Genomic DNA, 15,640 nt, shown 5'->3' with positions numbered 1-15,640 from the left:
AGAATACAAGGTTGATATCTATCCCCTTTTTGCACATTGTGGACCACATATTCGTAGATTTTTTTCTTGTAAATTGATGATGGCAAATGCATTTATGTATTTTGATGGATCAATGAACTGGTAGTGCAGTTTTTTTGTGTTGTTTGAACAAAGTGTAACATAACAGATGGAGATTGCGATACCAATTATCTGTAGTGGCATGTCTGTTGGTGAAGTCCACAAAAACTATTTGATTATAATTTTAAAACACATTGTAATTGATTACAATTTTCTTGTATGAAATTTTCTAAATTTAATTTCAAGCTTACTAGACTGTTATTAGATGATGAATCAGTAATTTACATGGAAATCACTATTACATGGTAAACTGAGCTATGCTTCTATTAGTGTTGAATACTAAATGTATCTTGTCATCGATATTACTGGAAATTGACATAATCCCCATGAATGAGGTTCAGGAAGAGTCCTTGATTGAAGATCATGTACTTTTGAGTTTTGAGTTACTTTTTTTTTTGAAATTTGTGCAATTAATTTCAGGATGAGTTAATGAGAAATGAGGAATTATTCTTTGGTTTGACACAGGGTCTTCGTAAATTTCCAAAAGAAACTGGTGGGATGAGTATTTAATTCTTTGCCTGTTTTTATGCTATGTTTGTTGGTTGTGAATTAGGACTTAATAAAATGTTTTTCCCAGATAAGGTTCTTTGTCACTTCTGCTTCAAACCCAAAAAGGTCACAGAAGATGTTTTGAGGCCTATAAATGGTAGAAAGAGTCAAATGCTGATTTCAGACATTATTGTTCTAAAAACTGCTTTGGATGCAATACCCTTTCTCTCCAAGGTACAATATGACTATCTCAAGACATTGCTTCTTTATGCTTCTGAAATATAGAGTATTGAAAGGACGAATTATATTTCTCTAACATCAGTTGGGAAATGATTTCAAGATATTGCTAATGATGGACAGGCAGCTGAGAAACATGCCAAACATTCTGTTTTTATGATTTCAGAGCGTTACTTAATGATTATGTTGGACTAATGGACAGAATGTGGTGTTTCAGGTTCTTAAGGATGGAAAAAGCATTCTCCTGTGCAACATTTACAGGACTGTTTGTGAAAATAAAAAATACTCAAGCATGAAAAAGAGGTTTTGTTCTATAGCCTTGTACTTGAGCTTTCCTTCTATTCTGTTCTTCCAAGTATAGCTTATATGCTTTCTATGAAGGACTTCAATCAAAATTGTTGCTCAATCATCAATGTCATAAATAGTTTGATAGGTTATATGCTGACTATTGGAATGCAACCATAGAGAGCACTGTGAGCATATAGTAGTGCTTCTGGATTTATGCTTGTATATAAGTGAACATCCGTAGTTCTATACTATTTCATATGCATGACTTTTTGCAAAGGTAACTGAAACACCTAAACTTTTAAATACACGTGTATACCGCGTGGGTAAATCCCCCCCCCCCACGCGGTGCATCACGTGACCTGTCAAAAATATGTTTCCACAAGGCACATAGAAATATAGGTTCATACCAGAAATGATCACAAGCAAAATATGAGTCCGGATACAAGTTCCACAAGCCACAACAAGCCTTCAAAGATACACGTCCAAAATACAACTGCAATCATAATACTCTCACAGGGGCTTAATACAACTAATGGAAATAACTCTAAATGAAGTAAAGACAGCTACTCCTCGCTACTCGCACCTGCTTCCCCTAACTCTGAAATGATGCCACTAAGAGGTAGTGAGCACACAGCCCAGCAAGTAGAATTCATACAATATATAACAAAAAAATCACAGATGCATATTCCAATGCATGTCTATAGTTGCTAACCATAGAATAAGCTTATTTAAATGACTTATAATGAGTTAATAAATCAATGCAAACGATATAGACTACATGGTACTGTCCTTGAACATGCTAACTTCTAATCATATTAGGATAAGTCTACACAAGTATAAAGTTGGCTACAATCTCTTATTCATACAAATCTTAATCATAACATTTACATGTTATGCTTAGGAGTAAAAGGAGTAATTTTCCTCATATTCACGCAAGTCAAGGAGAGTTAGTCATCACATGCTCGTCAAGGCATTAATCATGATTTATTATAGCCCACCGAACCATTTACCACATAATTTAGATATTCTCCAAAAGTTATCCATCACATAACCATCCATCATCTCATACATCGAGGAGGGATATATACACATCTAGCGGTAATGTCACCCAAAACATACATGGCGACGCTGCATGTGACCGGTTGTCTGTGGTCATCAGACTAAGGACCCCTGTCGTAGGCCTATATCTCACTACCTCTAAATTATCACCGCCCTCAGCGGAATAGTCAAGAGCCCTCAGCTCATTAATGGACGCCATGACCCCTGCCTCGTCGGGTACCGCTAGAGGTATATCATCGCCTCACAATTATGTTCTTACTATCATCATAATCTAGTTCTAACCATGCAGTATAATTACCTGAATGCCACTTAGGCTAATGACCTCAGGTGTAGGCCGCTAATAGTATAAGTCATGTACGATACACTCTACCCTTAACCCCAGGCTGAGCGAGTAGAGGGCACTACCTAGCCAGAACACGACTAACTATTGATAGGTGGAAGTGGTGCCGTGTCTGTTGATGTATAGTCATGTCATAGTCATCATAGTCATTACATTCTACATTTGCTACAGATGTTTATGCAAGAGTGTCTCATACCAGGATACTAATGCATGTGTTAACATTAATATTCTTATAACATCATGATGAGTATACTATCAACAACTGCACATACTAGGATACATAATAGCCCACCAAGGACTTGGTTGGTGGACTGCGGTCTGCAGCCCACCAGGGACTTGGCTTGTGGGCTGCGATCTGGGTGGGAGGTTTTGCTTAACCCCCCGACCCTCTTCCATCATCTCTTTCCATGGGGAGGAGCTAGAGGAGGGAGACACGGCCACCACTGAGGCCGATGGTGCCGGCTGCGTAGCCACGAGGCCAGGTAGAGGTATGGCGGCCGGAAGGCAGTAAGAAAAGGAAAAAGTAAAAGAGAGGAGGAGGGCTCGAGCTCGACGGTGGCGGGGCGTAGCCCGAGCCCATGGTGGAGCCGCTGCCCGTCCTCCTCGCCTACAGGGGAGTGTGAGCAGCTCGCCCTGCGACCGGGCGGCGAGGTGCACTCCATGGTCGGCGGCAATGGAGGTCCCCCCCCTCCCTGAGGCTTCTACGGCTTGGCTTCGTCGGCTCCAACGAGAGAAGGAGAGGGAGAGAGAGATGGTGGGGGGTGGAGGGGAAATAGGGGAGGGTGGTAGTGGTGGCGTGCACGGAAGGAGAAGAAGAAGAAGGAAGAGAGGATGGTGGGGGCAGGCTGGAATGCATGCACGTGCTCGACGCGTGCGTGGGCGATTTTTTTTTTTTAGTGTGTTATAGTAACTCCATGGATAATTAAAGTAGTCAAATGGAAAGCGATAAAAGCACTTAGATGTAGATACACCCAAAATTTTCCATAAGACGTCAAGGAAAGCCAGGTACAATTATTACTGCTCAAAAATCTTCAATCACATGCTACGGGAGGTCTATAATTTTATCTTTGACAGTATTTAACATCTTAAGTTTTCTGACGAGTTACATGTATAGCTAGAAATTGATTATATGGGTACAAAACCACAGTTCTTAATGGAAAATTTGATTTGAGAAACCAGAAGAATATGCATAAGAAGATTATCAACTAATGCATATGCTACATAGTAATATATATAAATCCTATCATTTCTTGAATGGAATTGAATAATGGCCACTTCTTTGATTTCTCATTCTAGTAACTCTATATTAACTCTATGTTGTTCTAGAATAAGCATGTGCATTTATCGGTTCTTTTTTGTTAAATGGCGATATCTTTTATACCTATTTTGTGTATGCATATTGGAATTGCTTGTTCATGACAACTGCTGTTAGCTGTTATGTGTGGGCTTATGATGATCTTTTTGATGCTTTGGATCTTTTTGGTTACTATTAGGTCTCAATGTTGAAGGATTCGAGTAGGATTCTTCATAAGAATCTCTTGTTATTTTTAGCTTAATGTAATGACCAAAATAAGGTTTTATTCTCTTATGTCACTTAAGATGTCTTACTGAAGAAGTCGAAAATTGTTATATTGGTGTTTAGCATTCCTTCACATGGCTTCCGAATCAATTGCCTACTATTTGACATTAGTGTTTATAAAAATGTTGGTACTTCTTTTTTTTTGTATTGGCAATTTGACATTGTCATTGTTTAGTACATCTCTTAAGTTTCATATTTGTTTTCTCCCAGAATCGGGGATGTAGTCGATGAAGACGTGGTACATTCAAGGGCACCTTTTGTTGCTTGCACGCAACAATGTTTTGCTATTAAAGCTGGAATAGATGGTCTTCTTGATATTGCACGGCGGTCTTTCTGTGATACAAGCGAAGGTGCTTAACTATTTGTAATTGTGGTCAATGCATAATCCACAATGCTCATCATTTTGTGATTACAGCTATACATAACCTTGCAAACAAGTACAGAGAGGAATTTAAGATGCCAAATTTGAAGATTCCTTACAACAATAGGCAAGGATTTTATTTCAGTATTCCGCAGAAGGATATAAGTGGAAAGCTGCCTGATAGATTTATTCAGGTTTACACATTTTCTTCTTTATATGATGTATTCTTGATTATCTGTGGGAGTCATGTCAATAGTTGTGGAATGCTGCGGCATTTAGGTCATGAAACATGGGAAGAATGTACACTGCTCAAGTTTTGAACTTGCTTCCGTAAGTATACTTCTGATTTTTTCCTTATCTTTATTTAGTGTTATTATGATTATTGATTATTACTTTATCCACTTGAGATATCCATGACTGCATTTTAGTTCTAATACTTTTAATATGTGTTGGTGCAAATTGTAATTTTATACTATTAGCTGAACGTTTTTTGCCTTTACTTCATGTTGTGATCAACGATGGCTGTGCCACAGGCACGGCACATGCTGCAGCACTTGCCGGCTGTGCTGTAAGAGGAGAGAAAAAAAGGATACTCACCTTCGCCTTCGCCGTTGCCGTTGCTGTTGCCGTCGCCAATCGCCGCTCGCCTTCGCCGCCATCGTCGCCATTGCTCGAGCTCATGTCGGGTGACGGCGACGGTGATCGGTGATTGTGATAGCGATTGACAACGGTGATGGCGATTGGCAATGGGTAGCTCGACAACGAGGTCGATGGCCAACGGCGGAACTATTAGGAAGGGTGCCGTGCGGCATCCCTCGTGCTACATGCCGATACGCCGCCGGCACAGCCATCCATGATTGTGATACATGTGCATGAACTCACTGGTGCAGCTAACATTATTGAAGGAAGTATTTTTAAGTAAAAATGTTTAATAGGGAGATGAGTGATATAGATATTTGCGTTGTGTTAGATAGTTTCCAAACAAATCAGATAAGAAGGAACCTTGTCTATGCCTTTATAGCATCCATGATCATTAACCTTAAGAGGGTCATTTAAGAATTGATCCTACCATTCTTAACATGGGACTCCTTGAGAATCTTCTTGATAACATGTGTAACGAATTGTTTTTCGATGAACTTTAATTCAAGGTTCCCAGTATCGGGATCGGTATCGGCCGTCCAGAAAAATAATACGTATCGGCCGTTCGTATCGGATCGGACTATTTTTTAATTATATAAAATTCTAAATATTATTTAAAAATGCAGAAAAATTTAGAAAAAATGACAAAAAATAAGAAAATGAAAATTACTCACATATGAAGTCTAAAAACTTAAAAAAAATGTATTAACTTACTCAAAATTTAAAACTTTGTTGAATACCGAGCTGGTTCTCGTAAATTTCTATAGTCTTCATCATCATAATTACCATAAGTTTGTAAATATTGATGTCTGGGACCTGATGCTCCAAAAAGTGATTCCATCATACTAGTCATATTGTATGGATCTTGTTGTGTGACTTACGTTTGAGAAGGATAATAACCAGCATTTGGATCTTGTGCCTGAGAATACTGAGGATAATAACTAGCATATGGATCTTGTGATGGCTCCAAACAATAAATACTCGATGTACCATAATCATAGGAACTAAAATGCAACTCATGACGACGTCGCTGATATGTATATATATCCTCAGTTTCTCTGTCTTCACTTCTTATGCCTCCTTGACTTTCCTCAACAAATGTAGATGGAACGATCTCACCACCATATGTATCATCAGGACTATGACTAGTACTAGTAGGTATACTATCTCTCGCTGCTGAATGACTCGTACCAGCCTCTGCCCTCGTCGTGGTCTCTCCCATTATTTCATCTAACCATGGGTTATCTCTGCCATCTAATAACCTGTCCTCTATTTCTCTGATCCATGGAGTCAAGGGGTCTTCTTCATCAAAAATATGATTTAAATCAATCAGTTGTTTATTTTCTGCCTTTTTTCTTAAATTTCTCTTCCTCAATCTCATATTATAATGACAAAAAACTAACTTCTCCAATCTTTCCATTGTCAATTGGTTGCGTGTTTTTGTGTGGATTAAGGAAAAAGTAGTCCAATTTCTTTCACACTGTGATGAAGACACAGTTTGACTTAAAATCTTCTTTGCTATTGGCGTCAAATTTGGTGCCTCTTCCCATCCATAAATAGACCACCATTCAGCTGGAGTGTTATGAGATATAGCTGCAGCAAAAAGAACTTTAGCAGTACTGAATTGCCCAACTCTCAATCTATATCTCTCCATCTAAAATCAGAAATATATTATTAGCTTATTGATTATATTGAAAGTTAAAACTTGAAACAAATAATAATAAAATTATTTAATTGAATCATAACTCACTTCTTTATCGCATAGGATTTGTTTATGAATATCGGGCTCAAGCTTGCTGATTACCTTTCTAACCCCCAACAAGACTTCACTATCATTATTGACATTTTTAGAAAATTGAAATCTTGGATTAAGAAAATACCCTATAGAAATTTAAAATTTGTAAGCATTCAAATTTTTAAATATTCATAAATAAAAGTAAATTAAAACTTAAAACTTAAAACTTAAAAGCATGCTTACCGGCAGCATGTATATCTCTATGTAGTTGTTTGAATCAATCATCTTCCACCACTTCCTATAACTTTGGCCCATATTTTTTTTATTGATTCTTTAGCTATGTCCATTGCCTCATATAAGAAACCCATCTCAGACTTGTCATCACTGTCTACAAGTCTTAATACTTTGATAAGAGGCTCAAATACTGCGGTGGCAATTGTAATATTATCCCAAAATATATTTCCAAGAGTCATATTTTTTAAAGTTTCACCTAAAGATTTATCTTTATGTTTTATATTCTTAATTTTCATAGATCACTCCTGTGAGGTAAACATCCGCATAATATCATCCTTGTAGCGCATGATGCTCTCCAAGGCTAAAAAGTGAGTGGCAAATCTAGTGACGCCGGGTCTGATGATCTCCCTACCACCAGTCATCTGCCTGAGTAAATTAAGAACCCAACCATGGTTATATATAAAATTTGTTAACCTCTGACCTTCACATATGACCATGTCAATTTCAGACTCTTTTGCAATATCCTCTAACATCAGATCAATACAATGTGCAGCACATGGCGTCCAATATAAATAAGGTCTTTTAATCATCAGTAAATTTCCAACAGCTTTATAATTTGCCCCATTATCAGTAACCACTTGGACTACTATTTTTTCACCTATTTCTTGTACCACCTCATATATCAACTGACAAATATAATCTGCATTTTTGAAATGAGCAGTAGCATTCACAGACTTCAAAAATATTGTTCCCATGCCAGAGTACACTAAGAAATTAATTATATTTCTTCTGTTTTGTGTACTCCACCCGTCACACATCAATGTACAACCGAATTCATCCCAATACCGTTTAAATGTCTCAATATAAGTATGAAATTTATCTACCTCTAAGTCAAGATATTTAATAGCAATATCATTTGAACTAGGAGGGGGAACACCAGGCCCTACTGATTGTATAGCATCCACCATAGTGTGATAGTAAGGGCTATCAGCTACATTGAAAGGAATATGGTTGTAGAAGAAAAATTTAGAGATAGCTTTACCAATGTGTTTCTTTGCATTTTTAATTCCTTTGAGAGCTGTCTTGATTGAAGTCTGTGTACGACCCTTTTTTTTTGAAGATATGTATCTATCGGTCCAATATTTTCAGACTCTACTGTAACACCAGGAGTCCTATGGGTAGAACTGCTGCCCTCATATTCTCTCTCTCCTCGTATATTAACTGATCTAGATCTCTGAAAATTACCACTAGTACTTCTTCTCATCTCTTCCTCTTCTCTATGCATATTTCTGCTCTCTTTCATTACCCTCCTCATCTATCTGTCATCCTCATCCTCCTCACTTTGCTCACTGCTATCATCATCAATGTGTACAGGATTATGTATCAATTCTTCACGAATCATTGACTCTCTTTGTTGTGCAGATTGTTTATCATTCTTTTTGCCAATTAAATGAGCCAACATCTGCTTTCTAACTTCCAAAGACACTTGAGTGTAAGCTGCTACATTTCCTTGTCTTCCAGCTAAATGTTCTTTCAAACGGCTGACACCACCACTCATTTCTTTTCCACACCAGTTGTATTTAATACGCCTTTTATCTTGCCCAATAGTGCTGCAATGTTGCCACCCAATGTCGGTATCATATGACTTCTCTTTTGGAGCCATTGATATTTTAGCTCTGCAATTAAAAAACATAAATAAAAATTAAAATATAATATAATCTCTGCTGCAGCAGCAGCAGAGAGAAAGTCTCTGCTGCAGCATTGCTGCTGTGAGCTGCTGCAGCCTGCAGCTGCTGCACAATGGAAAAAAAAAACTGAAAAAAAAACTTACCGAAGGTCGCAGGAGATCGAGGTCGTCGGAGAACGTCGCCGGAGGTCGAGATCACCGGAGAGATGGAGATTTACTCACTATTCAGTCACCGGTGAGAAAGAGAGTAAGAGATCCGTGAGAAAGAGAGAAAGAAAGAAAAGAGAGAAAGAGAGGAAAAGAGAGAAAGAGAGAGAGAGAAAGGGAGAGAGGCCGGTGGGGGGGTGGGGACATCAATTATTGATGCTGATGTCCCCCGGGTCGGATCCGACCCGTTCCCACCCGTTTCGGTCGGGATCGGCCGAAACCGCAGCCGAAACCAGTCGGGATCGGGATCGGCCAAAACTAGGAACCTTGCTTTAATTATTCATGAATCATAATCTCCTTTCAGATTCAAGACTGTTAAATATTTACTGGTGCAATCAATATAACCTTGCTAATGCAGGAGGTGGGAAAAGGTTTTCATGGATGGCACTACCTTTTCTTTCCCTCGGGGTGGATCCATATATCTCTTGTCTTTCCTCCTATTGGCATGCGTCAAATGCCATTTGTAGTCTATGACTTTTCCCTAAGATTTCATTTTCAAGTTTGTAAGATGTCTTAATACTCTTAATCATCTTTTATCTTTCCCCATTATTTACATCTAAATGGTGTGTTTGGGTAAAGATGTCTAGGAAGCATCTTGACTCTAGAAGGCTACGTACATACTTGTAGGGCCAATTACTAACCTAACATCAACCTTCTAAAAATTGTTTTCTTTCGCTCAGTCAGAATGAAACCCGACCGGGCCTCTCCACCCCTATGATACGTTGTGTAAGCCTGTAACATGATTAATTTCTCCATGACTATCTAACTTCTTGCCCCATGCAAGTCTGGTAGGAAGGGCTTCATAATGAATATACTAGATCGGTTGGCAATAGAGGAGTACATAGAAGTCCATATGTTGAACTTCCAATGGTTACCATCCACTATTAATTGACGAGTTTTTGACCAAACTGCTGCTACAGTGTAAATTATTTTCCAAACTACATCATTAGTTAAACTATTTCTTAAATTAGTACAACAGTGAAATCGCTGTCTTAAACAACGATTTTTAATGAATTAATTAACTATTAAAAACACTGAAACACTGTTAAAAAATTATTATCTTAGACAATGAACTTTTTTTCACCATTGTTTCTATATAAAATGCTTTCAGAGAAAACAATTTATATATAATTTATATACAAATTTGAAAGCATGTTTATGACTAAAACGGATAACCCAGTGCAAAGTTACGATAATCTAAACTTTTTTTTAATATTTTAGCGTATTGAAAAACTAATTAATTTACTAAGAATCGCTGTCTAAAAGAGCGATTTTACTCTTGTACTAGTTTGGAAAATAGTTTGAACAGTATTATATATTGGAAATATTTTTTTTACTATAGCAACACTTTGGTCAAAAACTCATTAATTGACTAGATTTAGCATATAGGACCACTGATGGGTTTTGTTTTCAAGTTTCTTATTGTGAAGTTGGTTCTCTATTGTAAAAATCATTATATTTCTACTATTGTTGAATACCCACCCACCCCTCCCTGCCTCAAGGAGTCGTTTTACTTGAATGAAATCACTCCTTTGTGTTAATGCACTATATAATCTTTGTTGTTTTGCTGGACATCTTCAAATCTGTTGATCTAATCTCATATAGCTTTTTCTTTGTTGTTCTTTTACCCTTAACTATTCTATGTTTTAGCATGAGATTGCATGAAACCCATGGTTTTATTCTATGTTTTCTAGTAACTTTACCCATCTTGACATAATCCTCTTGTGATGCTCAACTCTAGCGGTTGTTGATTCTTATATCCTAGTAACTTGATTCATAACTCATCGTTGGTCTTCTAGACCTACTATAAATTTTTCCTTTCAGCTCAAGGGATATGTGACAATAACGCGACATGCTAGATGGCTGGAGGCACTTCTTATTTCTCCATTTTAGCTACATTTCTCTAATTCTGTGCTTGATTTCATAATCAAGCACTCCTATTTACTACAGGTCTAAGTAGATAACTTATGTAGTCAATCTCTCTGAAACAAAAGCAAATTCACTTTCAGATGCAGTCATTTCACATCCTAATTTTTGGTCACTTATTCCAATAATTTCTGATTCATACATTTTGTTTCATTGTTATTTATCTAACATAATTCTCCTTTTTTATATATATTGGCACTAAAATTTAATGTTTCACTCTTCTGGCATTCTTTTATTTTATTTTTTTAACCATTTTGTAAAATGGACTATTAAGACAAAATGTGAAATTAATAGTTTAATATTAAGTCTCCTTCAGCCTTTTGAACTTTCATCAAAAATTTCTGATTCATCTCATTTAAGCTCATTTTTTTGACAATCCAGAATCAGATCTTGTCTATTTAGCCTATATTTAGATTTAGGAAACATTCAAGATTTAGTTGAATATAGTGCAAAAATAATGATGAATTTCAATATCTTCGGAGCAATTATATATTAGACTGTTACTATGGTTATCTAGAGTTATGCACACTTATGATTCTTACTTTATCAAATATGGTAGAAAGGTGCCATCCAGTTGTAGGAACCTTCATTTGTTTATGCAGTTATGCAATCTTGTACCTATAGTTCTTACATATATATATATATATTTATTCATATTTTCATATTATTGCAGCTGAATGTTAGAAACAAGTCTGCTGCTGCTGAATGCTTTCTTCGCACAGAGTTTTGCTTGGAAGGTTGTGCACTACTAGCAACACCTTAATTTCAATTTCTTTTTCTTTTCTTATATAATCTGTAATTCGCTGATTCTACTTGTGAGATAAAATATTCTTCAAGAACAATTGTGAATTATTGTTATGGTCTCAAACTTGTTGGATATCTTTAGTAGATCAAATAATTTTTTACTAATAGTTTGATCCATGTCAGCATGCAATTTCAAGCATGCAATTTCAAGTTATCCTTGTAAATTGGAGGACTATTTAGATGTGGACACTTGAAATGGTGCAGCTGCAAATCTTTCTTCTTGCGTACATTAAAATGTTATATTGTCATGTCATATTATCTTGTTGAGGTCCAGCATGGGCATGTTTTGTCACATCCTGAATCATTTTCTTGTATATCTTATGAAATGCTAAATGTTGTAACTTCCACTTACTATTTTCCATTGCATGCTTAGGAAGTACTGTACTACCGTAGTATATCCTGAATCATTTTTTAACCTGATTTGTTTGAACTATTAATTCTTTTTTTTTTTCATGAGCACCTCCTTTTTGTATCACTTTCCATATTTCTGTAATTAGGAATGGCTCACTAAGCTCATGCTCAAATAATTGAGAGTTAAATTTTCTTGCCAAAAAACTTTATCTTCATCTAACCATTATTTTTGCAGGGTTAATTGATGTGATAAGGGAAGATATCTCAATACTAACACTTCTTGCAGAGGTCCTATGTCTTCTAGACATGATTGTGAATTCGTTTGCACATACTATATCTTCTAAGCCTGTTGACCGTTATACGAGACCAGAGTTCACTGGTAACTTCTTTTCCTTCTTTTCCTAGACACTTTGATGTGGTTAAGTGAACTGTCTAACTAAGTTCAACTGATCAGAGAATGGTCCAATGGCAATTGATGCTGGAAGGCACCCTATTTTAGAAAGCTTGCACACTGATTTTGTTGTATGTGGTTCTATTCGCTGATTTATATAGTTACTTTACCTTCACTTAAAATCTTGTTATACTGGTACCGTGTTTGTTTACATCCTAGGGGATAATCCTACTTTTAATGCAGCCTAACAATCTCTTTCTTTCTGAAGCATCTAATATGGTGATTGTCATGGGCCCAAACATGTGAGAGTGCCTTCATGTTGCTTCTAAACTGTTTCAGTATCCGTTACTTCCAACTAGTGCATTTCTAGTTCTCAATCTAATTGTGTCTATTTTTCAGGAGTGGGAAAAGCACTTATCTTCAGCAAATTTGTCTGATAGTCATTCTTGCTCAAATTGGTTGTTATGTTCCTGCTCGTTTTGCATCTCTCAGAGTTGTCGATCGAATATTCACTCGGATAGGGACTGGAGACAATGTTGAAAACAACTCTAGCACTGTATGGAAGTTAAAAATCATATTGGTTCTCTAGTAAATGGCCTTGCTATATCTGAAAGTTTAAAAATGAATGAATAACTAATCTTCTTAAATCTTAATCAAATATGGAACTATGAGTCCAATGAATTCTTTCAAGATGTAAAATGTCTGATTTATTTTCAATAGACAAGCCAAGTATTACTTATTTATGACATTTTATAAATTGTTATGCATAAGAATCTCTTCATTGGATTCTTTTTCATGCTTATCGTATTTGACGTACTTGCAGAGCTGTAAAACTTCTAGTCTGGTAGTACATTATGTTTTTATTTATTTGGTTATTTGTTGATTGTAAACTAGATTAGGCATGACAAGAATAAATCTGTGCGCGTAAACATTTTACTAAAAGGTACTAGATTTGAGGAACATTATGATGTTTTCATTCTTCCAGAGAATAAATAGCAAATGCTGAAAAATGTAAATATGAACTTTCAATGGGTGAGTTACTTTCCAAAGTTGATATTTCTGGAGTAGATATTAAAATCATTCTGTTAACGGAAGTAACAATTGATTTACTAAATGAATACACTTCAAACAAATGTGAAAATGAGTTACTTTCTAAAGACCATATTAGGCAAAATGCTCTATTCTCGAAGAAGCTGCTGCTAATAATTTCTATTGTTGCTATCATTGTTTTCTCCCACATAAATCCTTTGGTTTGTTTTACTAGTTGTTTAACACACTTTCTGAGTATTCTGAGTGAAACTGCAGAATAGGCATGAAATATCTACTTACCAGCATTAAAACATTTTGCAGTTTATGACGGAGATGAAAGAAACAGCTTTCCTAATGCAAAACGTTTCTCCCAAGTATCAGATCTACAGTCTCGATTCGCTTAGTGTTTACTAGTTCTTTCCACTTTTTTTCATCTGATGTTCTTTCAAATTAGGAGCCTTGTTGTAATGGACGAACTTGGAAGGGCTACTTCTTCCTCTGATGGGTTTGCAATTGCATGGAGCTGTTGCGAGCATCTGCTGTCTTTCAAAGCGTAATACCTATACTTATTGTTAATTATTAAGTATCTCTAGAAATATTATTGGATCCTGATCTAAAAGAAAGGAGGTTATGATTTATAAAGCATTTCTTAGAATACTGTAGAAGATTGATTCTTCATTTTGCTGCTATATAGTATTGTTTAGCCAGTTTGACAGAAAGTTATGATTTATCTACCCAGTTTGACAAAAGATAAGCACAGTTCATTAGTTCTGTATATGTCCTGCTTTCATAACATTCCATGTTCAGTATTATCAATTTCCTGCCATTTGTGCATGTAGTTGTTGGCTTTATTCACATGAACTTATCCTTTAAAACTTCCTTCTCTCCTTTTCCTTTCACCAGTTATACTGTTTTTGCTACTCATATGGAAGGCCTATCTGAACTTGCGACCATCTATCCAAATGTGAAGATACTCCACTTTGAAGTTGACTTGAGGAACAATCGCTTGGATTTTAAGGTGGTTCTTTTAACTAAATGCATCAGGAATCATTGCCACATTATTTTCATGATGACATTTGTTCTAGCTATTCTATATCAGTTCCGTCTTAAGGATGGTCCACGGCGGATTCCACACTATGGCCTTCTATTAGCTGGAGTTGCAGGTCTACCAAGCTCAGTGGTGGAGACAGCAAGAAGCATTACTTCAAGGATCACAGAAGAGGTATTAAGCCAATTCCTTTTATCGGAACAGTTTTTTGTTCAATTTGTCAACAACTTTTGAGGGGAAAAGGGTGTGAACACGAAGCGACATCTGAGTAACTTGTTTCTAATCGAAATGCAGCAGAATGCGTCTGCAACTATCTTTGCCTTTAGTGAGAATGTTTCTGTAACATTTGAAATGACCGAGGGTAACAAAGATCTTGCTTTTTATGTGCCATAGGTCCAAAGCACAGTAATATACTGCATCTCCTGTCTTTGTTTTGACCAGGAAGTGAAGAGGATGGATGTCAACTGCAAAGAATATCATTCAATTCAATTGGTATACCAGGTTGTCCAAAGGCTTATTTGTTTAAAATATTCCAACCAAGGTGAGGATTATATCCGGCAAGTGTTGAAGAATCTGAAGGAGAGTTACGGAGAAGGTCGGTTAACATGCTGATCTTTGTGCCATCATGAGGCTAATCCAGAAACAAAGTGAGTTCATTTATTAGGGATATCTGGAATTTTAACATCTATACTCTTTGTTTCAGTTGATCTTCAGGAAATAATTGACCAATAGTTGACTTACCAAAAGTTTTGGTAAACTTTTTGCAGGAAAGCATTCTCAGCTGTCTTTGACTAATTTTAGTAAATGCTAGGTGAACTTTCACAGAGATTGTTCAGTATTATAACAAATCCCTGGAGAGATAGTTCTCTAGTAGACCGATGGATAAGTAATTTGACTCATTCACATATGGACGGAGTCCCTCTGCTGAGTGGGGGAATCAAACCAATCATTTAAGCAGCTAAACTAAGACTAGTAAGCCTCTCCAAACCATACAAATGCACCGCGAGACCATGCAAACAGTTTGGTTAAGACCCGTAAATGTCTTTCATTTTGACCCCTTCAGCAACTTCTAGGTGATGATTATATCTTGCAAACTTTATGATAGGTTCCGACGCTACG

General features: G+C 36.5%; 1 protein-coding gene across 8 annotated transcripts in view; it reads left to right on the top strand.

Moving 5' to 3' along the window:
• Positions 1 to 15,368, top strand: part of LOC140782006 (DNA mismatch repair protein MSH4) — a 29,650-nt gene extending 14,282 nt beyond the window's left edge. For 2 of the 8 annotated variants that reach the window (XM_073128326.1, XM_073128320.1), the window contains 16 exons: positions 538 to 610; positions 695 to 840; positions 1,061 to 1,146; positions 4,320 to 4,459; positions 4,525 to 4,664; positions 4,750 to 4,800; positions 11,572 to 11,635; positions 12,289 to 12,432; positions 12,508 to 12,575; positions 12,664 to 12,746; positions 12,844 to 13,000; positions 13,795 to 13,847; positions 13,928 to 14,026; positions 14,377 to 14,491; positions 14,573 to 14,695; positions 14,915 to 15,278. In XM_073128326.1, the coding sequence (XP_072984427.1) occupies positions 538 to 610; positions 695 to 840; positions 1,061 to 1,146; positions 4,320 to 4,459; positions 4,525 to 4,664; positions 4,750 to 4,800; positions 11,572 to 11,635; positions 12,289 to 12,432; positions 12,508 to 12,575; positions 12,664 to 12,746; positions 12,844 to 13,000; positions 13,795 to 13,847; positions 13,928 to 14,026; positions 14,377 to 14,491; positions 14,573 to 14,695; positions 14,915 to 15,133 (1,761 nt within the window). In that variant the 3' untranslated portion in view covers positions 15,134 to 15,278. The other 6 variants (XM_073128321.1, XR_012107777.1, XM_073128324.1 and 3 more) reach the window with 6 other exon arrangements.
• The last annotated feature ends 272 nt before the right edge of the window (positions 15,369 to 15,640 follow it).

Source organism: Typha latifolia, chromosome 2 (genome assembly GCF_019914945.1).
Source record: "Typha latifolia isolate L0001 chromosome 2, TyphaL0001v2, whole genome shotgun sequence".
Classification (NCBI taxonomy): Eukaryota; Viridiplantae; Streptophyta; class Magnoliopsida; order Poales; family Typhaceae; genus Typha; species Typha latifolia.
This window is presented reverse-complemented; position numbering and strand designations above follow the sequence as displayed.